The sequence below is a fragment of the Homalodisca vitripennis genome, chromosome 3, assembly GCF_021130785.1.
Source record: "Homalodisca vitripennis isolate AUS2020 chromosome 3, UT_GWSS_2.1, whole genome shotgun sequence".
Classification (NCBI taxonomy): domain Eukaryota; kingdom Metazoa; phylum Arthropoda; class Insecta; order Hemiptera; family Cicadellidae; genus Homalodisca; species Homalodisca vitripennis.
In genome coordinates, this window is record NC_060209.1 from 78,925,066 (window position 1) to 78,952,084 (window position 27,019).

Sequence of the window (27,019 nt, forward strand, 5' to 3'; positions counted from 1 at the left end):
CGTGTGAGACTGGACGATTCCTCTGTATGCGACCGACGCTGTGTTTGTAGTGCCTGGACGAAATCTTCATGAACAGTTGATCGCGATTTGTTTTCCTGGATGAATATTCCATGTGTGCCTAAATTTGTAGCTTGTTATTGGTTTCTGGTTAAGTTTTAATTTGTATTAACTGAATTTTGTCAAATCGTAAATGAAGACAAAACACTTGCTAGACTTTTAGATAGAGTTGAAACTGAAGAACAATATGAAAATATTCTAAGACCAACCAGTGGATTTCTTCAGGATCTTTTTGCAGACGATATAGTAGATGATGCAGATTTGGATGTTGAATCAGACAACGAAGAAGTTCAGGAGGAGTCTGGTGAGCAACAAATCCTTATACATAACAGTGATGAAAATTTAACACATAATTCGTGTTAACATTGATTTTGATCATTTAGAAAACGTACCATTACCTGCTAGGCTAACTGCAAATATTATAACAAGAATAAATGGGAAAGAAGCCTACAATTAGTAAAGTACAACACATGCTATAGGATTTGCAACCTAACAAAAATGCTTGATCTAACTCCCAGTAGAAACATATTGAGATTGAGGATGGGATATATATCTTGCAACACAATCTTACAGGCCTTTTGCTGTTAATTCTACCAATGAAGTTGTCAACCACATGATTGATCCAATTTCAAGATCAGGGCAAAATGTGATCTTAGACAATTTCTTTACCTCTGTACTTCTTTGTGAAGAGCTTATGTCTGATCACTGACTAACGATCATTGGTATACTATGGTAAAACAAATGAGATTCCGTGTTCCAAAAACCAGAAATAATACTGTTTTACAATGAAAACAAAGAAAGGGATAACACTGTTGACAAAATATAAGGAAAGTTATTGCCAGAATCTACAATCGTTGGCGAATTAAGATTGTTCTAAAAATAATAGATATTGGAGGACTCAATAATTTCATAATTCTACAAAAAATGTTAAATAACCAAATATGAAGGGAAGAAACGTTTTGAAGCAGCTAACTTTTTCCATGTGTAAGGATTATACTAAATACAGATTATTCCCACAGAAGCATTCTTAGACAATGAAACAAAGAATTTTTCAAATTGAGGGAAGTGGAGTACAACAGAGAATCGGCCATTGAAAAATAAGTTGCACCAAGTTCAAGTATTTTATTTGCTATGAACATTCATCTGTAACCTGCATTAGCTGAATTGATTCTGTTGAAGAAAGGGATGTCTCCAGCGATAGTTCACCGTAAGGACACTTCAGTACCAGAGTACCAGTTAGAGCATCTCAGTAGTTTTTATAGGATGAACATCGTCATAAGAACCAGTGTGTGTATCTTATAATACATTGAAATTGTCACTTTGGAATAAAAGAAAAAAACTTTCATCTGGATGCGTTAATAGGAATGATATTGACAGAAATCAACAGCATGTTGAACTGGCCGTCCTCTGTGTCATGAGTGTGCGAGAATTTGAGCTGGTCCTTCAACCGTACTCCCTAACTGATAAGTAGTAGGCTCCGTAAAGGAGCCTACTAGAGTCCAAAGGAGATCATAAAACAAAAACTCTCACATCTGATAGGTTTTTGCAGAGGCTTCAGATTTGAAGGGTAGAAAAAGGGGAAGGCACAAATGTCCTTTTATGTGCAGTTTTAAGTACAGGGTTTTAACCCATGTTTCAGAGAAAAATAAATAAAACTATGATGTCTGTTTTATACACAGTTTTGCACATATATAGTTTTGCACGTGTATAGTTTTGTTTTATATAGTTTTGCAATAGATTTGTTTCAACATAATTTCATTATAAAGTTAATAGTTTATGTTGCACACAAGGTTAAAGAAATATGAAATCATCATTTTAAAACAAATTTATTTACAAAAATTATCAGAATATATTTCTAAAGATAATATATGCCAAGTAACTAAACGTTATCCAAATGACTGAATCGAATACCATCTTCCTTATCCACATCCTGAAAAAAGATTAACATTAGAAACTCGTAACAAAACAAGTACAAAATGTAAATTTAAAATGTATGCACTAAACTACACGTTTATTCTTACTAACCAGTATAATATGCTCTGAAGATAAATTAATATGCTAATATGTGCTAATTATTATTTCCTTTGTTGTAGGCTGTAAAACCATTTAGTCAACAAAAAAGTAGCTTATTCCAATTTTATTTAATTATGATAAAACGAAAATTTTTTCTTTTATGCCATAGCTTTTTGCTGAGACGCCTTGTTTGAAAAAACGGATTGTTCTGTAAAAATCTCTTGCGTTATTTGCTGTTCTGTCATTCTCAGCCTTGGTAAGTTTTCCGTTTAGGAAGTCTCTTTTCGCTCGTCTAAGTACCACTCTGGTATTTCTGTTAGCTTCACAGTATTCTGTCCTAAGTCGTTCTGTCATTCTTCTGCCTTCTTCATCCACATTGTTCCTGCTTGCTAACAACCTGTGCTTTATTTCTCTTATCTTGTTTACGGCTGTCCTGCATTCCTCTGTAAGCCAAGGATTCTTCTTCATATTTTCCTTTGTGCCACACACTTCCTTTACTGTTTCAGTGACTATAGTTTGTAAATTTTTCCATTGTTTTCCAATCTTGTCTGACTCAGTCATTTGTGTCTCTATGCTTTCATCTTCCAATATTTGGAACCTATTACTCAATTTAATTTTAAATTCCCTCTGCACTTCTGGTATTGTTATTTTGTCAGACGCTAATTGTTCTTTCCTAGGTGTTCTCTTTTTATTCACATTTATTCTTTGTCTTAAGCTAATTAAGACTAAATAGTGGTCTGTACCAAATTCTGCGCCTCTGACTGTGTGCACATTTGTAATGCTGCTATAATGTCTATTGTCTACTAATACATGATCAATTTGGTTGTTTGTTTTCCCATCTGGAGAAACCCATGTAGCTTTGTGAATTCTTTTCCTTGGGAACATTGTGCTACATAATTTCATATTTGTTGAACTAGCTAAAGTGAGCAGTCTCAACCCGTTTTCATTTGTTGAATCATGTAAACTCTCCTTTCCAGCTACTTCTGTCCAATAGTTTTCTTTGCCCACTTTTGCATTAGCATCACCCATCACCAACTTCACATCATATTGAGGCAGCTTATTTATCTCTTCCTCTAGCCTGCCATAGAATATATCTTTCTCCTCATCTTCAGCCTCCTCTATAAGAGCATATAAGATAGGAATGCTCTATTCAAGAAGATGGAAAAACATGGAATCCCGCAAAAACTGATAAGACTGTCAAAAATGTGTATAAGTGACTCAAAGGCCAAAATAAGAATAGATGGAGAAATGTCGGAAAACTTCCTTATCAACACTGGAGTAAGACAGGGAGATGGGATTTCTCCCACTCTCTTCAACCTGGCTGTGGAAGAGGCATTACAAAAAGTTAAAAGACTACAAAGAGGGGTTAAATTAGGAGTGGACCTGAACGTAATGGCATTTGCGGATGATGTAGTGATCTTGTCAGAAAGTTTGGATGACCTCTCCACACTAACAAAGTTTTATTAAAGAATGTCAAACAGTAGGCTTAGAGCTAAATGAAGATAAAACTAAAATTATTCATTTTGGAAGACATGCTGGAAATGTGAGAACAAACTTAAGCATTGACAACTACTCGATTGGCTGTGTAGAAAGTTTTAAATATTTGAGTGTAACAATAAACAGCAAAAACGTGGAGGATATAGAGATACAAAGCAAATTAGCTAATGCAAATAGGTGTCTTGGGGCGTGTACAAAACTCTTTACGTCAAGATTGTTGTCACAATGCTCCAAAATAAGAATTTATAAAACAATCATTCAACCAGTCCTAATGTATGGAAATGAAACATGGACATTAACGAAGAAAAATGAGGGGCGGTTGATTGTTTTTGAGAATAAAGTTCTCCGAAAAATATTTGGACCAATATGTGATGAAGGGGTGTGGTGAATAAGAAAAAATAGAGAATTACGCAGTGTATACCAAGATCCTGATATTGTGGCTTTGGTGAAGGCAAAGAGAATTAGCTGGCTAGGACATGTACATCGGAGACAGGAGGGCACAAGGTTAAAAGAGGTCTACCAGGCGGTACCGGCAGGAAGGCGCCCTTTGGGTAGGCCAAAGATCAAGATGGTGCGATCAAGTGGTCGAAGATGTGACCCGGTGTGGAGGGTCTGTGAATCTGGCGGAAGACAGGGTGGTGTGGAAGAGGCTCATAGACGAGGCAAAGAATCGACTGAGATTTGTTACGCCCCGGCAGTAAGTAAGTAAGTATGATAAAACGAAAAACAATTTCCTTGAAAGATCACACTAGAAAGAAGCTAAGAGGTTTTGTAACCTCTCATGCCAAACACTTCTCGTACAAAACATGTGGACAGCTTTATTGTGAGAAAAATATTATATTTCTCTGATTTTCTCAACCATTGTCATGATTTCATAACTTACTGAGCTTTCACTGTAAAATCTCCCTAATAAGATGATAAATTCAGTTGCTGCCTTGACATTCAAAACAAAATAACAAACTGAATTTGATTGTTGGCAGTACCACAAATTTTATTTCAGTGGTCAGAATAAACACAAGATTAATCAACCGTGATGTTGACAGTAGCGTTGTGGCGGCGTTACAGCAAAAATGGTACTTATTTTTCAAATGGGCCTTGTACTAAGTTGACAATGAATGTATTGAGGGAATAGGGGTGTATGACTATTTTTTTTTCAATTTGGGTTTTTTCATATGTTGGAAGCTTTTTATCATGTTAAGCTATAATATTAACGTAATATAAAAACAATGCACATTTAGCAATTTCATGTTTGTCTTTTACTTTATGAATCAGTTGGCAATCAGTTGTTATACCACCACAGCTGATGCTGAGAAAATCCAGATTATTATTCTTGTTACAGGTATTATTCTTGTTACAGGTGTTAGTGTCTATACACTTATTTGATTAAGCTGGTAAAAGTTTCATTTGCTACAATATTAATTAAATAAAATCTGTAAGTACCTAATAAAGAGAATACTAGGCCGAACTATAATGTAGAAATTTAGTCTACTCCAAAGCTTACAAGACAAAAACGGAAAGTAAGTGAGAACTGGACTGACAATAAGAGAAAAATATAAAACGCATCTCTGAGCAAGAGTATAGAAAAAAATGTATCAAGATGCCTAGCAACACTCATAAATGTTTGTACTAATGCAAATAATTAACAGAAGATGGCCGAAATCATATTTTTCAGAGTATTTGAAAATTGAGGAACTAAGGCTACAAAGAGAATATTTAACAAGAAGAATAATTGTTAAAGAAGTTGATAGAATAAGAGTTAATCAATCTAAACTTAATATAACAAATGTTTATAACCTACAAAAGGGTGAAAGAGGAGAGAATACATGGTGTGTACAACAGTTTTTTTTAGTAACTATAAATGCAACTGAAAAAGTGACAAGAACAAGTTCATCTTAGTATCAAATTTCTACATGTGGAATATTCAAAGATGATAGAAGGGGGGACTCTTATCCGGGCACAAAATGTTCTGATGAAACAATTACTCTTATCTTAGCTATGGTAGGAAGGGTTAATTCAATTTGATTGTTGAGTTTAGCTCCAGTTCACCTTCCTTTGATGTCTGATATTTGACATTGTCTCAGATTAGACTCCTGGAAACTGGAGCTAAACTCAACATTCAAACTGAATCAACCCTTCCTACCATAGCTACGTTATGTGTAGAAAACTCGGCTGCTCCACTGTGCTTAAAGGTCATGTCAGACACATCATAGTGCACTCATTTGTGCACCTGATGAGACATAGAGACTGCCACTTTATCTATTTACAGGTATCTCTGATATTGAAACGATGTAAAGGTTCATTTTGAACTACTTCGTCACCGACTTTTTTTATCTTTTAAGACGAACATGACTCCAGATGCTACAATAAAAGGAAGGTGAACTGAAGCTAAACTCAACATTCAAATTACTCTTATATTATAACACATTAGCTCCTTTCCAAGGGTACCACCTCAATGGTGTATAAAAGATACAAAAAGAAGTATCTCAAGAGTATTTTAAATGAAGAGAGAATGTATTCTCTGCACTTAGAATACTGTAGATATAAAAATGCCAAACATGTGTGCAAAACAATCTACAAACAAATTGAATTAAATTATCATAGAATTTCATGTCCCAAAGAAAGACCAGTACTGGTGTTACGAGTTTGAGACATTGTCTCCTACTGAAAAAGTGCTCTGAAAGACAGAAGAGAAAAAGGGCCAGAAATAGTGAGAAAGTCAAAGATGATAAAGAGGTTACATCAAACTCTCTCCCTCTCCTGCACACCAGTCAGCAAATTTTATTTAGAAGCTGTTTTATACTGTCTCCTCAAATTTGCTAAGCGAGTGATCTACACAAGGAGACTAGTATGTTACAACTTCACAGTGTACAATGTTGGAGCTAAGAAAGAATTTTACTTTTTGGTAATAGAGGATTACTAGAATTAGGAATAGGATTAATAGAAGTAGCTTTGTTTTTTCTCAAATAAACTATAAAAATTGGGCATGCGGACATTATTTTCAGACTGCAGTCGCAAAATCAAAATTAATTTTAGGTGCAATGCTCAGATATGCGTTGAGCATTCACCCTTGCCTTAAAATTACAGATCTATTTTTTTGGGTCAAGCCACACACATATGGAGTGTAATTCCATGCATGCCCCAACTGAAGCAGCAAGCCAGTTAACAACTGTTTATTTCCCAAGAGAATGGTTAAATATTATCAGACTTAGAATGGTAAACCTTAAGAGGTTAAAGTAATTAAATGACTTAAATGGTTTGATGAAACATGATTTTACTATGCAACAATCCTAGTGATGGATCAAATAAAACTGAGGAAGTGTAAAATGTATCCATCTAGAAATAGGAAAACCAGACATGCTTCAATTAAAGAATGAGCTAAGGGAAACTGACTTCAAGGAATTAAACATTTTAGAGAAATCAGAAATAACTTCAGAAGATGGAATACCCCTGTGCAAAGAAATCAAAAAGGACTAAAAAGAAAAAGTCATTTAATTTTTAACCCCACTTACTGAGACAAAATTGAAGGGCCAAGATGAGATGTACTATGCAGTAATATCTCCATGTTCTACATCCACGTCTATAGACAATAGACAATAGACAATAGACAAATCTCTTTATTTCATGAACTTTGAGTACAGAAATGTCGTCAAAAGTTTGCAAGAGTTGGAACTTGATGAATCCATGTACGAAAATTAGTTTTGATTTTGAAAAGTCGGGTCTTCCCTCCACCGAATGTACTCGTCGATTGAGTAAAGGGGTCGAACTAGGAGCCAGTTGATAAGCCGCTGTCTCATATTCTTGATTGGCCCTGGAGTTTTCAGCTCATCAGGCAGGTAGTTGGCAAGTTTGGCACCGATGTATGAGGGCTTCTTCTCATAGAGTGCCAGTCCGTGATTGGGAAGAACATAGTCGCTACCGTTTCTTGTGAAGTGGTTATGTAAGTTGTTTCTTCTGGGGAGATCTTGACGTGCAGCATGGAGGATTACCTCAAGAATGTAGAGAGCTACCACTGTGAGGATTTTTAAATTTATAAAAGCTCCTCGGCAGGACTCCTGAGGACCTAGACCCAGCATGGCTCTGATGATTTTCTTCTGGTGTATCAGTACTCTTTGGAGGTTTGTTTTGGAAGAGTTTCCCCATAGTACAAGGCCATATCGAAGATGTGACTCAGCAAGAGCAAAGTATGCTGTTCGGAGTATGCTCTGATCTTCTGTGATCGATTTGAGTCTTTTTATAACGAATACACCAGAACTGAGTTTAGAGCATACCGTATCCACATGGAGACTCCATGACAGGTCTGAGTCAATGGTGAGGCCTAGGTGTTTAGCATATTCGGTTTGGTTTAGTCCAGGTATTTCAGTTACTTGGTGTTTTTTTGATCCAAAGAAGAGCTGTGTGCTTTTACTCTCATTAACAGCCAAATCATTGCTATGGCAGTACTCAAGTGCCATGTTAAATGCTATGTATGCTTTAATTTCAAGTTCTTCAGGGGTTTTTGTACTATTTATAAGAACTGTGTCGTCTGCATACATAAGCAATGAGCAGTGCCGCTCAAGGAAATTTGGCATGTCGCTGGTGAAAATGATGTACAGGACAGGGCCCAGGACTGATCCTTGCGGGACACCTCTATCTAGCTTTTCTACAAATCAGGAGTGATTCCTAAAACCTACTGTAACTTCTTTCAAGAATTTCAGTCAATACAATAAACTATAGTATGATTAAACTATTGGAAAAAGGAAAATGTCACTTAAGTCAATGAAAAAGTAAAATCAAAATTTGATGAAGAACATAAACTATATTAGGCTATGAAGAGAACACTAAAAGAACGAAGTCAAAGAAGCAGTAAATATTCTTTTTTTTACTATTTTAAGTTAGTTTCTATCTAATTTATGTAATTTAGAGCATCAACAATGTTTATAAAAATGTTAGTACCACTGTTATTATAACAAATTACTTTTGTTTTGATATTGAGAGTAATTTTTTACACCTTAAGTTTCCGCAAGTGCCAAATAACCATTAAAAAGCTCCTAATTCTTTGCCATGGAAAAGGGACATATGAGCCACACTTTTGACTAATTGACCAAAATTATTTCTTTTATTTAGGTAAAATTAATTAAAAATGAAGAGAGTATTAAGAAATACTAAACTATTATAATAACAAATTTTATTTTTAATTGGTTTTCTAAACTAACGGCTGCAATTTCCTGAGAATTGTCTTTTTCAATGACCATTAATAAGTCACTGGGTTAAACATTCAATGTTGTAGGATTAGATTTAAGTGTTTGGTGTTTTTCATATGGACTACTATGTTTTTTCACGGGTAACTTCCACGAATAACCTATTTGTGTTGTCAAACGAAAAGCTGCTGTAAATATTGTATAAACATATTTTATATTTATTACTAGTAATAATAGTCTAATTTTAGATAAATGATTATAAAATGATCTAACTTCATAATATATTTGATTGGTAAGGCAATTTATTATTATCAGCCAAATTAGTACATTTTATTATTTCAAGGTTTTATGGGAAGATTCTGATCAATATGAAGATAAAAATCAATAATTGTTTATGATTGAATGTAGAAATATAAAAAAGAAGATACATTTGACCTGTGTGAAGCTGGACAAGGTCGCTAGTGTTTCATATAAACCACGGCAATAAATTATCACAATTACAATCTATTACTTACTTTCTGGTATGTTTTATCCCCTGAGGTACAGTTTCCATGGGATCATTCAGGATGTAGACTCTAATTCCTTTTAGCGCATACAACCAAAACTCTTGCCAATCCATGGAAGCCAAGTCAAAGAAAAATAATCTCTTGTCAACAGGATCCAAAGAATCCCACATTTCATCAACATTGTTTGAGGTGAATAAAATGTTCTTCTCGACACAGTATGGCATCAGAGATTTGTTGACATTATACACCTTGGCATATATTTTCATCAGTCTGTAATATATAAAGACAATTTTTTTTCTCTTTTCAATAAAGATAGAGGTTATATGATCAGAAAAATATTATATTAAGTTGTCATACATTCTCTTTAATTAGAATATAAATTCTCTTTTGGTTGAAGTGAGTCAGTCATAATTATATCTTTCGTGCAAACAGATCTGCTGTTAACAGCTGGAATAGAATATATTATTGAATCAATAATAAGTTCTATTGACAAAGGTGAGGCAACTGCTGGAGTCTTCATGGGCATGTCTAAGGCTTTTGACAATGTGTCACACAGTAAATTACAACAGGTTGCTGGCTAATTTTGTTCTGAATGACAGATGCTTGTCCTGGTTTAAGTCATACCTTGCTGACAAGGAACAATTTGATGAGATTAGTTATCTTGATGAATGTAATAGAAAATTAACTTCTCAATCTACTCGAAAAAAAAAAAGGTTAAATATGGTGTTTCGCAGGGGACCATAGCTTTTTATTATTTACTTAAATGGATTGCCAAGAGTTGTAAGAAAAACTTGAAATATCATCGTTTACATGTTCAGAAATAAACCAGTATCTTAATGCCAACAACCTCTTAATTAATCTTAATAAAACTAATTATTCATTTTTCAGTTATGTTGAAAAATAAACAAAATTTAACATTGCAATTGGCAAAATCTTAGAAAAAGTGTGATCCACTAAATTTCTGGAGATTAATATTGATAGATCACCGAGTTATAATCTTCATGTCATAGGTATCTTAAAAAAATAAATTCTGGTCTGTATACATTGAGATAGGTGTCAAAAATTTGTAAAAAAACCTTGAGGATGATTTATTTCTCCTTAATTCACACAAATATAACTTATGGACTCATTGTCTATGGTGCCACATCACACAGTATGTTAAATAAAATACCTGTTTTACAATAAAAAAGTAAATCAGGATTATACTCATATACATAGATTAGATTCTTCTGTAAAGGGTCATTTTGCAGAATTGGAGATCCTAACTGTTTTTGCCCAGTATATATATATATATATATATATATATATATATATATATATATATATATATATGTATCAGTGCATTATGTCAAACAAATCAGCAGCCAACTACCTTGGCTTAACCCATCATTATAACACCAGAAGCCGTGATAAGCATGCTTTCTCCTGTCACAGGTTTGAGTTGTTTACAAAGAAGCCATTGTGTGCAGGAATTGAATTCTTATATAAACTCCCTAATAGTTTAAAAAATGAAAATTATTTTTAGAAATTTAAACCCTATTTAAAAGAGTACCTGGAGAACAGATCCTTATATTCAATTGCAGAATTTTTTGAAACATTATAACTTTTTATTTTAGATGAAAACTGTTTTATTACATAACAAGTAGTAATAAAGCAGAAAATGTGAAATGTATTTAATGATTTTTAAGAGTAAGAATAGTGTTTTTATATTTCCTCTCAACAATTTTTAACAATATTGACACTATTCGTATTGTACTATGTACTTTTATTTCTGAAGCTTCTGAACTCCCTTCCTGATGCCATCAAGACCGGCAACGCTAAAACTCTAAAAAGAAGACTACACAAGTGGCTGTGGAAGAACTCTATCTACAGTCTCGATGAGTTTTATGACATTCTCAACTCCTGACTTGTAATGTTTTTGTTGTTAATTTTTGTTCTTTCCTTTCAATGTTATGTTTCATAACTTATTATTTTTATTATTGATTGACAACTATTCTGTTCTTGATGATCATGAATAAAGCTTTCTGTATTCTGTATTGAATTTTATTCAGTTAACTGACTGAATGATCCTCATACAGTTTGTAAATTTTGTGTCTAATTTTAAGTAACTTTCTTTTTTATGTTTTTCTCCCTTTTTTATTCTAAAAATCTATAGGAACTGAGTTGGAATTTTATTATATAAATTGTATTATTATTACACATATGTCATGGAGTGTAGCATGTTAATGATTTAATAGTGAAATTCTGAACTGGATTTTGGTGATTATCACTCCAATGAATATTTAGTTATACTTTTTTTGTTATATATAAATTTAAACATATTGATACATTTTTATTAGATATATATCATATTTGTGTAATTTTGCATTCCATTATTTATCACTAATGTTGTATCTATATTTTATGTAATAATTATTGTACAATGTTTTAATGGAATGAATAAACTTTTATTTATTTATATTTGGTAGGTATTATCTCGGTGTTCATTGTTAAGAGGATTGAAAGCTAAACAACATTTCCATTTGCTCTTATTTAAGATTTAATGTGTGCAGAATCATTTTTGGTTAAAATCACAAATTTCACATGTCTTGCCAAATAGTAGAGTTTGCCTTGTCATGTTAAATAATATATAAATACTCAGTCTGAAAATCCTACTTCAGTCTACGTTCAGTCCTTGTAATCATTGTTCTAAGGTGTTTTTGGTGCACAATACATGTGTGTCAAACTTCACCTTTATAGGATACCGGGAAGTTTCCAAAACAAAATGTAGTTCTTATAGGGGGGTTGCAACCTCCATTTAAACCTGTATGCTGGGTTTATATTTATGAATAGGCTTTTGGTATTCTATGTATATGACGAGGAATGTGAATGTGAAATTTCATCTTTCTAGGACAGCGGGGAGGTGAAAAATAAAAATATAGCTCTTCTAGGGGTTGCAATCATATTTCAGCCACTATGGTAATTAATATTCATCAAGATGCTCTTTTTTATATGTAAGTCATGAGGCACGCATGTTTCAAATTTCACGTTTCTAGGACGTTGGGAAGTTTGAAAAACAAAAATGAAGCTCTTCTAAGGATAACAACCCCGTTTCCTCCTACCCCCTTATGGGTGGGTTATATTTATGAAAATGATTTACTGTGTCTATTTGTCATGTGGGATACTTGCAACTTTCTGGGAGGTGATGAATTAATAATTAGTGTGTGATGCCTTTGCCTTTTACATATACAGACAAAGTACTTTTAATTCTAAACTACTTTTAAAACTAAGAAGCATTTAAAAATGCCATTTATTTCATTTTTTTTTAAGGGGCAAACTAAAAAACAGTCTACATATTTATAACATTAAAAAAATAAACAACCAAGATTTGTAATCTTTTGGGAAAAAATTGGTTCACAAAGTTACATTATTCAAAAAATACTTAATCATATCTCTAAGAAATTGCTAAACTTTGTTTACAATGTTAATCCTTACATAATTAATTTAAGGACTGCTTTTAATATTTACATAATTAATTTAAGGACTGCTTTTAATATAAAATAATGACTAATAAACGTGAAAAAATAGAATACAAAAATAAATTATACTGTAATGCGTTGTCTTAAAACTGTAGTTAACTTTACCGTTTTATCTTATAAATTAGTATTGTGTATTATTATAAAATTAAAACTGTAGTTAACTATACCGTTTTATCTTATAAATTAGTATTGAGTATTATTTTAACCCTTTTAACCCCGACGTCCGTATAGTACGGACGTGCACTTTTTATTACTTTACTGGCCACCTATTTCACCAAATGCTTTGAAATTTCACAGACTTGTGCACAAAGATATTTTGCATCGAAATATATTAGTTTGTAATGGTTTGACTTCGTATTTTGTCAGTCTGTGACTGAGCAATTGCAGTTCGTCTCGACTGACTGCTCACGCCTGTTGCAGACAGTTGTATATCACGTGGTTGTGAATATTCCGTTTTCTTAACAGTTTTAGGTTAAAGCAGTGTAAAGTACGGCAGTTAAAGTTTAGTTTATTATTTGTTTGATTTCAAAATGAGTAAAAGACATCGTTCAAAGTCTCCCGTAAGTGAAAATACACTAATTAGTAACCTAGCAAATGGTGTGGATATGATTAGTGACGACGATTTTAGTGATCATTTTGTAGTGATGTAAATATTGTTTTAAAACTTTTTTTAAATTTATATTATGAACAGTTTTAGTTATTTTATCAGAAATAACTTTGTTTTTATGTTTATTTTAAGTACTGTGAATTTCAAAGGTCTTGTTACATTGCCTTGCCCAGAAATGGCTGACTGACTACAGTCTTAGTGAAGTGACTCTCAAGGAAAAGTGTGTGACAAGTGGTAATTATCCAACAAATGTTACTTAATTTGTACACTGAACTAACCTGGATCATCTGTAAGTCTACTCACTAATAGATATATAAAAGACACTGATCTTTTGCATATAAAATCCAAAGTAAATATGCATAAATGATGACTCAAGAGCTGACCTAATTACAAACGGCAGCAATTTGAACTCACCAGAAATTAGAAGATATAATTTTTAAGTAATTTTTTAGACTTGAAATAAGATAATTCTTACAATCTTTAAAAAAAATAACAAAACTATTCTTTACTCATAAAAATGACAATTTCCAATTCTTGCTTCATACAATAAGCATATGACGTCACACGGAATAGCCAACTCACAGGTGACTAGACACTCCAACTCATCACCATCTGGAATAACAGCTGTGAGTGTGTCAACTCAGTCTAGGAATGATGACCGGCTGCTGCTGACACTGCAATCACACACATAACTGACCTCACTGTATACTGCAGCCTGGCTTCCATCGCCTACTCAGCCTAGATATTCATACCTGACTAGGAATTTGATTACACCTTGTAATCAACTACAATAATTATACTCTTGACCCTCCTCAGAAAATTACATTTTTTAAACAACAGACTGAGAAACCCAAAAAACTTTTTATACAAACAACATTTACAGTTTGTTCCCTAATACTCTGACACACATTGAAATGCCTGCCAAGTACCCATGTGGAGTCTGCACCATTGGGGTCAAATACTCAGGAATAAAATGTACAGGTCCATGTGGTATGTGGTATCATGCAGGATGCCAGGGTGTGTTAGAAAAAAATCTTAAAAAATGGGACCATCAACAGACTACAGTTTGGAAATGTATAAAGTGCAAAGACCTCTCACAAGAGACAGACTCAAATACAAGCTCCCCTATTCAAAATGTACCAAATATAACTACCAAAAATGATCCTGACTTCCTGAACAATTCTGTAAAAGAACTTGAAAACAGCCTTATGGAAAACAATTTTTTTGAGAACGAAACTAGAGAAGAAGGAAAACTAGAAATGGCTGCAAAAATAGGCTCTGTTCTTCTCAACGAGAATAATTCTTTAAAAGAACAAAATCTTAGAATGAAAGCAGAACTTGCCAGCTGTGAAGAAAAAATTGAAGACATGAGAAATAGGGAAGATAAATACACTGAAAGACTTGAAAACTTACAACATCAACTGATAGAAATGCAGGCTCAACTTGACAGGGAAAAACAACTACGACTAAATAGTCAAAATGTCTTTGAAGAGCACGACACTAAACTAGGACTTATAATTGATGACTACTCAAAAAAGATAGATAATCAAGAAAAAATTATCAAAAACCTAAATTTAAAAATTGAAAATCAAAGTGACCTTATCAATATGCCTGAATCAATTAGTATTTCTACCCAAACCCCAAACAGCGAAAATGCAAATTCATCCACAGCTAACTTTTCATCTCTGCTATATGAAATCCTAAATATAAATAAAAAACAAGAGCACATGGAAGATATGATCAGAACACTGACATCACAGATCAAACCTTTTTTTACTGCCACAGAGATAACAGATATTATTAACCTGACTCCTGGAGCCAGCCAAACCAGTCGAGAAAAACTGAACCATCACCATTTGACAAATACTGAGATGACTAATAGCAACAACCCGACCCCTGGAATCAGTCAAACCAGAAGAAAAAAACTGATCAAACCTCTTTTGACAACCACAGAGATTACAGATATTGACAACCCGACCCCTGGAATCAGTCAAACCAGAAGCAAAAAACTGATCAAACCCTCACTGACAACCACAGAGATGACAGATATTAACAACCCGACCCCTGGAATCAGTCAAACCAGAAGCAAAAAACTGATCAAACCTCTTTTGACGACCACAGAGATAACGTATATTAACAAACTGACCCCTGGAGCCAGCCAAACCAGCCAGGAAAAACTGAACCATCACCATTTAACAAATACTGAGATAACTCATAACAACATCTTGACCCCTGGAATCAGTCAAACCAGAAGAACAAAACTGAATCATCATTCTCTGATAAAGGCTCATCCCATAACACGGTACCAGATGGAGGAGGACTTTAAACAACCAAAACAAACCTTGAAGAAAAATGTTTTTAGTGTCTCCCTCCAAGCAGCAAAGTATCGAAATGCATGTAAAGTTGACTCTCACTCCAACCAAATAAGAAATACTTTCAACGTTCAAATTGGCCCACCAGTGACTGCCAAACTACTAGGAGAAAATGAATCACTTGAAGAATTTTTTACAAAAAATATAGAAGAAGCTACCAAATTGCATATCTCCTTCTCTTCTATCACTAACCCAGGATCCTTGAGCACACCAGGACATCAGGTGAACTGCTAAAAAAGGGAACCTTTTTTAGCCCAACCCTCAGAGAAAAAAACAAAATTCAAAACTGGACAACTATAAAATACAACCCCAAAAACTATTTAACAATACTGCACCAAAATATTTGTGGGCTAAGAAAAAAATTAGATAGACTTCATCACCTTCTTCGTGACATAAATCCAGCTATTGTGGTCCTTACAGAACACGGTTTAAAAAGAGAAGAATTAGAACTAACACCAGTTGAAGGGTACTCTTTAATAACACACTATAGCAGAGAAAATCATAAGTTAGGTGGAGTAGCCATATACGCAAAGGATGTGTTAGCCCCCAGCTGTAAATCAATTGACATATCCCACCTCTGTCTTCAGTTCAGCTGTGAAACAGCAATGGTATCTATTGAGTCTGGAAAAAACATTGTACATATTCTCGGAATATACAGATCACCAAGTGAAAATGTAAGGGCAAGTGTAAACACTCTAGCAAACATCCTCGAGCATATACAAGCACACAACAAACAGCTCGTACTGATTGGTGATATCAATATAGACAGACTGAAGAATACGGTGGATAATACCACTTTAGAAGAAGAACTTACTTCTCACCAAATCAAAAGACTGCCTTTACCAGCCACCTGCATCACCCATAATACTGCGACCTCAATTGACTGTATATGCACAAGTTTACCAGAAGACAACATCGACACAGCCATAATTCAGTCCGGACTCTCTGACCACACTGCACAAATTTGCAGGATTCACAGCTTTGAATTGAAAACTTTGTCAGAGTATGCTTACAAAAGATGTTTCAGTAAATGGAACCTTGATACGCTTACATCTATCCTTTACAATAAAAATTGGGACCAAATTCATCTCGCTAGTGACTCAGATGCAGCATACAATATCTTTCAAGGGATCCTACAAGCGTCTCTTGACATTGCCTGTCCCAAAAAGAAATGTATTAAGAAAAGAAAAAAGAGAACTTTCCCCTATGACAATGAGGCAGAAAATTTTAAATTTGACTTTCTAAAGGCTCTACATAAATATGAAACAACAGGAAATGTGCAAGACAAAGAGATCATGGTAGAAAGGAAGAAACATTATGACAAGAAACTCAGACAATTAAACCAAAACGCAAATGCAAACTACATCAAATCAGCTGATAACAAGAGTAAAGCCCTATGGAGCCTTATAAACAATGAAAAAAGAGGAAAAACCCAAGTAAAATATCCACAAATGCATATTAAAATTAATAACAGAGAGACTGATAGCCCTCAGGAAATAGCTGAACATTTTAATACTTATTTTACTAATGTAGCCGAGCTGATGCTGAAAAAGAATAGACAGGTCATAGGGAACCATGACATAAATGCACCTGACCTTCGAACAGAAATAATCTGCCAAGAGTCCTTAATTCTTACACCAACAAACAATGACGAGGTCAGGGATATTATAAACTCCCTTAAATCAAAACAGTCAAGTGGAATGGATGAATACTCATCTAAGCTTGTCAAATACTGCAGAAAAGAACTGACTCCACCTCTTGTAAGTATAATAAACAAATCATTCAGCCTAGGCCAGTTTCCCTCTGCACTAAAGTTGTCGAAAGTATACCCGAAGCACAAAAAAGGATTTACAAACGATGTGCAAAATTATCGTCCTATCTCCCTGATTTCTACATTTTCAAAGATTATTGAAAAAGTTGTCCTCATCAGACTTATGACACACCTCAAGAAGCTAAATTTAATCAACGACTGCCAGCATGGATTCTCAAAGGGAAAATCTACCATTTCTGCCATAATCAGCCTAATTGAAGACATTATTGACCAAATAGACAAAGGACAATACATCTCCGCACTTCTTCTCGATTATAGTAAGGCATTCGACTGTTTGGGACATGACCTCATCTTAAGGAAACTAACATTACTGGGAATCACAGACACAGCAAATAAATGGTTTGCAAGCTACCTATCAGGACGAACCCAAGTAGTTGAGGTACAGACAACCACACTTGGAATTACAAAAACACACCAGTCAAAACCACTTCCTATTCTCCGAGGAGTTCCACAAGGGTCTGTACTGGGCCCTGTCCTCTTTATTCTATTTGTAAATGATTTCCCAACACATACCCAAGATAATAATACATCATGTGTAATGTACGCAGACGACACAACACTCCTGATAAGGAATCTCACTGCAGAAGGTGTTTGTGCAGCTGCTACAGCCTCTCTAAACAAGGCTCTGAATTATTGTAAAACAAATGACCTGGCCATAAACCCACAAAAAACAATACAAATTAATTTCAGTAAGAAAAGAGACACTACTCCCAGCATCGCCAATGTAACAGTTGAAAATCATGTAAAATTTCTTGGAGTCATTCTGGACAGAAACCTAACCTGGACTGAGCAAGTGAACAATGTCTGCAAAAAATTAGCATCTGGAATATATGTTGTTCGACGCATTAAATGGATCAGCAACTTGGAATCAGCCAAAACAGCTTACTACTCATTAGTAGAAACTCACTTGAGGTATGGACTTGCGGTTTGGGGTGGCTCCTCAGTTGGAAACCTTAATAGAGTTCTTACCCTACAGAAAAAAGCCATCCGAGTTTTGGCTGACTTAGAACCAAGGCAGAGCTGCAGACATGCCTTCCAGACACTCCAGATAATGACTGTTACTGCGCTATACATCCAAGAAGTTATCATGTATGCACACCAGAAGAATCTCAAAACTGGAAAGGACCTTCATCACTACAACACACGTTATGCAACAAGCTACACTCTACCCATACACCGCACAGCACTTTTCGAGGAGAAACCAACCTACATTGGGCGAAAGCTATGGAACCATCTACCACAACCATTAAGAGAGCTTCAGGGTAACCCTTTTAAAAAAGCACTCCATGACTTGCTTGTTGGACAGCCTTTCTACACCATTGACGAATTCTTGAACCAAGACTGGAGGCCTCAACTGGAACTCAACAATCGCTCTCAAAATGTGTGATGCATCATCGGACTCAAAAATTATTTTTCCAAAACAAGTTTATCTAATTTCTGACTCTATTACTGTTCTTGATGAATATGCTAATAAAGAAGTTTGTCTATTGTCTATTGTCTATTGTCTATTGTCTAAATGGCAAAAAGAAAAATTTACACGGCTTTACAAAAATTGTTGTTACTCCAATTGTAAATAAGGTAGGCCTATAATTTGTGTTTCCTTTTATTAAGGATTAAATATATCATAAAGTACATGGGTATTTTTGTGTCAAATATTTTTTTATCTATATGGTTTCCATGATCAAACTTGAAATTTTTTCATTTTTATTTATTTTTTATATATGTATATGTATGTAAAAAAAATTACTTTCAAAATAATAGTTTTATTTGTATATTTCTGTAAGCTACATGTATAAAGAAGTAAAACGAAAAAAGAATTACCTAAATATCTTAAAAAAATAACTGAGTTATGAATTTTTTACAAAACCCTTACATTTTGTCTGAAAATGGCTTGGGATTCCTGGCACCTCACTTGATTTAATGGCCGGGGTTAAAAGGGTTAAAATTATAAGTGTGAGTTTGTGTGCATGTATGAGGGCTATCCAGAAAGTAAGACATTTTTTAATGGTGCAGCAGTGGGCAGGGCTACACTCTTGGTATCAAAACACTCTGCCGTTCAGTATGCATCGAGCTCTAGTTAAACGTGGTCTGTATCTCAGTTACTTTTCTCACTGTGATGAATTAAAATGTGTACTGCAATTGAAAATCTCACCACTTGTGAAGTGCGTTCAGTGATTTTTTTTTAGCAAAAAACCATAAACGAATTTAAATCTATCACCAACTGTGTTAAGTTTATAATTTTGTATATAAATGTATTAGTATACTGTCTTAGGCTACTGTGGATATTGTAAATCGTATACATGAATTATACATTACTAATTCATAAATTTTTATAGGTTATTATATGAAGTCTGCTTGTTCTTTTCCCTTATACTTTAGAAAGTATTTCTATTTAGATTTACTGTTTTATAAAATCAGAACCCAACAATAAATTATCACTAATGTGTTGGGAACCAAATCTATATAAACAAGTCCTTTCTACTATTCTTGAGAGTGGCCCAAACAGCTTGTATTGAGATAACTAAATTCATTTACTTTATATGTCAGAAACATCTGTAAATATCACACTACTTGAAATGTAATTTTGGGATAACTCTTAAAAAATTATCACAAATATTTTGCATGTATTTGCATTTTGTAGAAAATAACAACTGTATAAGGTTCCTAAAATTTGGAGTACTCAAAGATTCCTTTTTTTATTTTCGTGCCAATATGTATTTCAAATAATTTAACAATTCATAATTTATTATTTGACATTGAGCGTTGTAGCAAGTTATATTTTTGTATCTTATTGATATTTCAGTAATCTGCAATGTTGACCATCTTTATTCTACCAGCCAGCACATGTAAACAACCAATTCAAAGAGCTTCTCCCTAACAATGCAACGGACAATGATAGCGACATACTTCTCCAGCGAGCCCCCGATTTGCTTTTAGGTGCTGTGAGATTAGATACAATGACATTAGGTGCTATGATAATCCACCTTATTAGAATGTTGAATTTTAGGTGCTGTGACAAAAATGCATCTTTAGGTGCTGTGAAACTCTATGGTAAGACGTTTTATTGATTGGTAATTTCCATATTGCCGATCAACTGCTGTCAGCAAATAGACGCACTGGACACGCAGTGATGCATGAACATAAAAGTAGAAAATACTAACTACAAATAAAATATTATTTGTGATAATTCAATAATTTGTTCATCGTATTATAAATATTTAAAAAATCATTTTTTAATTATTTGGTTGATTTTTTAATTAAAACTTAAATTAAATTAAAATCTTGGGAAAGAAATATTGGGATTTAATTTTAATTAGATTGTGAGAAGTTAGGATAAAAACGAATATGTAATCCTTTGGCAAGTTAGTGCTGGTAACTTTAAATTATTAGGAAGGTTCACTGCCTTGAATTGATCAGAACTTGTCTTGTGTACTGCAGTTGCGTCAGATCTGAGAGGGCTATTGTTTCTCGAGTTGGAAACAGCTGGGCCAATGAGAGAACACCGCAGATGTCCATCAGAGGGGGCTGGAAAGGGAACTATAAAAACTGCCAGCTCATAATTTTCTGCCTTCTTTTTGGTAATTATCGTGAATTTAGTTAATGACAGTGTGCGCCATTTCTAAATTTTTTTCTGCAAGGGATTTTATAGAAACTTTTATAGAGCAATCTGCATAACTGATTCTTGATGAACAATAAAGCACAATAGAATCAAACAAGTTACATTTGGTTCAAACTTGCAAGAAAAGTGAATTAAAATTGAACTTTGTTAATAACTTTGATTGAGTTTTGTAAATTTAGTAATTTATTAATATTTAATTTGAACTGTTTTATTGTGAATTTTTCATTGGAAATCAATTGAACTTTAATCATTGTTTGAGAGAGTTGTATCTGAATTGCAAAGACTTGAAAGTTTAATATAGAACTAGTGGAACGAGAAGTTTGATTTTTATTTTTGAATTTTAAGGGAACTTAGTTAGAAGTGAACATTTTAATTTTAGTTATTTCCAAGTGGCATTTGATTTTTCTTTGAAAACTTTATTATTTTATTTCAGAAAAGAGCTCTGATTTTTAGTTTGATATATTTGACTGAAATTTTTATTTCTTGCCAAAGGACCCTTTTAATATTACTAAACGGTTTGTCAATTCTTTCGTGGAAAATTAGAGAGTGATGAAATTCTGAAGCATTGAACTATTTAATTTCCCATTTTAAATAAATCCATTATTTTTATTTAGAACTGTGATTTTTATTTTAGACAAACCAGATAATATTTAATAGTTAAAAATTTAATAATAAATTTTACTGAATATTCACTCAGAGCCTACTAATCAAAAAATATTTTATATCGTCTTGGATGTCCGATTGATAATTTTATTCATAATATTCTGGAATATTAGTATCTATAATCTAAGTCGTTATAGGAAACTTTGAATAATATTATTACTTTAACATTAATAAATACAAGAGTGCAATTCTAGCTTGTGCTAAACTACTTATTTATTATCTAAGATGTTTAAAAATGTGTCAACGAAGTTAATTGAGTATTTCTTTTAACATCAACTTTCGTCTTGGAAAGTTAAGTTACAGTCCTAGATTTTACAAATGTAATTCACTTTGAACCTGACATATAAGTATTTGATAATGCTCTAGTGAATAAAACTACTCAAGCAATAACAGGTGACTTAACAAGAGGAGTTCTTACTTACTGAGGTTTCTTGCCAGTGAGTTGGAGGAAGATGTCGATGAAGAAGGCAGGAATGACATGATACCAGATAGAATATAAACAGAACATAGTTTTATTCTTGACTAGGAAAAACCATTGAACTGCTATGCATTTGGTAGTCTCCATTCTTTCAGAGTCACCGTGCCCAAAGTTTGCTGTCCGCAGAATATCATAAGTAATAGGATTCTTTGATGACACTGAATGGTAAATTTTTCTAAAACAGATAGAAAAAATCGTCAAAGTAAAAACTCAAAAAACTGTTTTAATCATCAGACATTTTGTACTAGAATTGCACATTTCAAGCAAGATACATTTCAAAGCAAGAAATATGATTGCAACATAAGTAACCAAACAAACACTTTTTTATTAAACCACCAGCTCCCATAAAACTTTAACTATTTGTTGGTAATTTACTGAAAAATGCAAACCTACTGTTAACCATAATTCATTTTATGAATCAAGTAGTTTATTTCATGTTTGTTCTCATTGCCAACACATAACCCCTATGTAAAAAAACTTTTAATTGAAATTTTCTAACTAAACTTATAACTAAAAATTAAACAAAATTAGATGACTTTCTTCAACTGAATTACAATATCTACATAACCAGCTTGTGTTCATAGTATATGATTAAAAAAAACATTAATGTTTTAATAGTTTTATTTACTTATTTACTTTTGTAAAGTAAATATAGTTTTCAGTTCATACATGTATGTACACATTTTATTTTAAGTAAAATATAACAAAATTAACTTGTCTCATATCCAAATATTTAAATTTTACACTAAACACGTCCCATACAGTTTAAACTAATTATGAACTGAGAAAATATTTTATAAGAAACATTTTATTAAATTTCACTGTACTACAAAATAGGAAGTGGATTGCACGATCTGACAAACAACACAAACCTAACCTAGAGTAGGTAAGCTAAAATTGACCTTTGCTCAACAAGTAGTCAATAATTTTAATGATAACCTGGATGATATAATCCGCAAGTCAAAAAGATTATAAACTCAAAGCATTTCAAAATGACAACTTGAAGGACAATGTTATCAATGAAAAACTTGAGTATGATACCAACTGAGGCCCTCCTCTAGCTCAAATTGAAGCCAACTGGCCCACAATCTGCTGTTAATCAGTAAATAGGACATGAGACCTGTTTTGTCCAATCGACTGCCAGCCACTGTCGAAATACATTCAGATACACTAGAAATTTTCTTAACGCATAATAGAGAGAATACTAAAAATTATTTTATAAACTAATATAGTTATACATGAAAAGCTAGTTACATATAATTTTTCATTTGAATAGATTTTTTTTTAATTTAGACAGTTTGATTGTTCTGTGTCATTGGTATTGATAATGAAAACCTTTGCACTACTCAAAATGTACATGACTTACATGAGCATAAATTTCCAGTAGTTGCAAACTTGCTTAAAGCCATGATTTTAAATGCAAAATATCCAACTCAATGTGATACATATAATACTAACAGGTTAGTATTTTTGGTGGCAACTTCCCAAGCAGCAGCCAAGGTCACGTTGATGGCTATGTCGACTGGTACCATGTCAGCCACCATTTGAGGGTCCGCGCACCACAGTCGCAGCAACCCTACGGCAGTCCCTGCCACCACTCCTATGGCCCCATATATGTTATTGATCCAACCCCTCAATGGTGTATCGCCCCACACAGACACAACTGAAACATCATTTTTACATTATTTTGTTTTTGCTTAGCCAGATTCGATCAATACCTGATCACATCTTACTCCACTTTAATGATGTGTTAAATTCTGAATTTTTAAAAAAGATTCGGATTCAAGAATCTATCAATGGGATTCGGCAATCAAGTATATTGAGATCTTCCACTGATTGTTAATAAACACATTACCAATCGCTAAAACAGGTTTTTGCTGTACTTCTGTTATTTGAAAACTTAATTGACAAATTACAGTTAATATTTTTGGCATTTGTGTTAGTGTATTAGCGTGAGTCTACGCAAATTACTAATTGACATTTATTGCTAGAACATATTTCATGACAGGGTGGTTTGAAAATGTTCAGCATGTTATGTTTAAATTACGTTTTATAAGTGATACAAATGTATTGCCATATTATTTGCAGACTAAATAATATTTTTTAGTATGAGCTATTAAAGGTAGGGAATATAACTTATTCTTAATATATAGCTATTTCTCAGAACATATGCAAATCCCTTTAAAATAGAGTGGTATTTGTCAATTACTTTTTACGTTATCGGATAGCCTCCAATAGATTAAGAATGTCAGAAATCCATTTTTTAAGATTTGGATTAAGTTTTGAAAATTCATAATTTGTCCAAGTAATTTAAATACATAGTACTTGTAAAAACTCAAGACAGGTTTTTCTGGCAATGTGAAGATAACTGTTAATTTATTAATCTAACCAAGCTTTTTCATACAAAAAGTACGAAAACACATTTGAGCGATCAGTACTTTGCTTACTGCTGGTCAGCGAATATATGCAGCAGACTCGTGGCGATGTTTGTCATGTTTCCAAAACTGCAAGCAATATATTTAAAATTTAAAACACTAGGATAATTTGTGTAATTTATGTGTTTAATACAAAGTATATTATAATCAAGTTTTCATCATCAGTCATTTGCATAATGCCCATCATCTGTTGTCCGTGAATATATGAGGCAGAATCGTGATGATGCACAAATAATAATATAGAATATACAATAACATGTTTTAGCAATCTTTAAATTGTTTACTGGTGATCAACTGCTGTCTGTGAATATACAATGCATGTACGTAAACAGAACTACAAGCAAAATATGATTTACTAAACTAGAATAGTTTTTTAATTATGTCATCTACCTATCATCTATATCATATTTCATACACAAAGTACAACAAATTCATGTTTTGCGATCAGTAATGGGGATCAGTTTTTTGTGGTTTTTATTTACAAAACAGTAGAGTAGGGTTGATGATTCTCAGGATAATTGGGATTGTTTTTATCTCAAAATTAATTATGTAAAATGTCTATTGCTAATTTTACAGTTTTAAGATTTTACAAAATATTTCAAATAGATATGTCTACATTGAATTGTATTATAAGAATTTACCAACAGATTTCCTTACCTATAGATGGGCGAACTACACCTATTGGAATAATTTTATCATATTTTGAAATGAGATTTTCAGCAAACGCTTTTGTTAATGCATACGTGTTACCCCATTTTCCTATTAATCTGGAACAAAGAAAGTCAATTATTTTTTCTTACATGAAGTTTATACATTTAGGGGTTATCAGGCCGGTCAATTTGGCTTATACAAATAATCCAACTTACTATCATACGCCAATTTTGAGAAATACAAAAGTTTCCCTGTTGCATGCAGACTGTGGAAAAATGTCAAAATTCCAGAGGCATGGATGAAGTATGTGGCCATAAAGTTATAGAGATAGTTTTATCCAAGCAATACTGAGATCTTAAATGGTAATGCCTCATTTCTAAAAAAATCTATACACTAATATTAATAAAATCTATATTAATTAAGTGAATCGATCCCCGGCAAATTTATCAATCTGTCAAGAAGATAAGATAGCTTTACTACAACATTAATTTAAAAGATTGAGTGATATGTTGGGGAAAATCAAATATAACAAAAATGGCCCCACCCCACTGGCCTTAACATGAAGAAGCCACCATAACAAATCCATTGGTGAATAAACAGGCTGAAATTTAGTCATATGGTCAAAGTACACTTTGCATCACTACAGTGGTTTTATTCACTATATATTTTAAATATACCAGTTGGTGTTAATAAAAGCTGATATAAACATTGTATATATTATTGCTTATTGATAAGTGTGTTCTGTTTAATTAAAATTTGAAGACCACAAGTTTGATCTGGAGAATTTAGGAAGAGTGTACAGTAGAGGGAGTATGTTAAGGAAAATTTACAAAACGTTTATTTGATTGATTTCATTTGTATGTTTAATTTTAAAATTTTAAAATCTACCGTGATACAGGAAAAGTGCAAAAAGTTCATGGAAGAATATTTAGGAATGCTGCACAGAGAGAATGAGGACAATTTACATTGGAGTGATGGTGAGCGTTACAACAATTTTAGGTGCCCTCTGATTAATGTAAACTATGTCATCCAGAATAGTGTTAATAGCCTCAACCAAAGCTGCATGCATCGTAGTACACTCCAGTTTTCCGGTGAGTCAGTGAGAGGGTATTTTAACTTATTCAAATCCATGATGCCACAATGGACTGTTATAGCTAGCTCAGCCCAGAATAAACCTACAATTATTACATAAACTGAACAGTAGGCAACAACAACAAAGATATAACTGGCAATGATTCTTATATTTTTAAGGTGTAACGCCAAATTTATAGTGTCTCAGACCTCTCGGTTCACCAACTGCAAATAACACCAGATTAGATAAATTATAAAAACCAAATTTTAATAGAGAAGCTTTAAAAATGCTAACCAATATTTTAGCAAATAATCCTTAGGTTGAAGCATACATATGTACAGGACAATTGGTATTAAATGGAAAAAAACAAAAATTAAACACAAAAATTAGGTTCAATTGTTCAAAATTTAAAATCAAACAAAAATTTTTGTTGAAAGAAGTTATAGAATGTTTGTGCTATTAATTATAAATACTGATATTCACAAAAATGTTTGCCTAACCATCATTTGTCCTTTTGTGAATA

The 27,019-nt window shown here is 33.1% G+C and overlaps 1 protein-coding gene across 4 annotated transcripts in view; it reads right to left on the bottom strand.

The window, feature by feature from the left end:
- Window positions 1–1,867: 1,867 nt before the first annotated feature.
- The window catches only part of LOC124357087 (fatty acyl-CoA reductase wat-like), a 54,078-nt gene continuing 28,926 nt past the window's right edge, over window positions 1,868–27,019 (bottom strand). For all 4 annotated transcript variants that reach the window (XM_046808513.1, XM_046808515.1, XM_046808516.1 and 1 more), the window contains 5 exons: window positions 25,431–25,540; window positions 23,797–24,001; window positions 22,283–22,513; window positions 9,260–9,520; window positions 1,868–1,987 (listed from right to left, as the gene is read on the bottom strand). In XM_046808513.1, coding sequence (XP_046664469.1) covers window positions 1,900–1,987; window positions 9,260–9,520; window positions 22,283–22,513; window positions 23,797–24,001; window positions 25,431–25,540 — 895 coding nt within the window. In that variant the 3' untranslated portion in view covers window positions 1,868–1,899. The remainder of the gene's footprint in view (window positions 1,988–9,259; window positions 9,521–22,282; window positions 22,514–23,796; window positions 24,002–25,430; window positions 25,541–27,019) is intronic.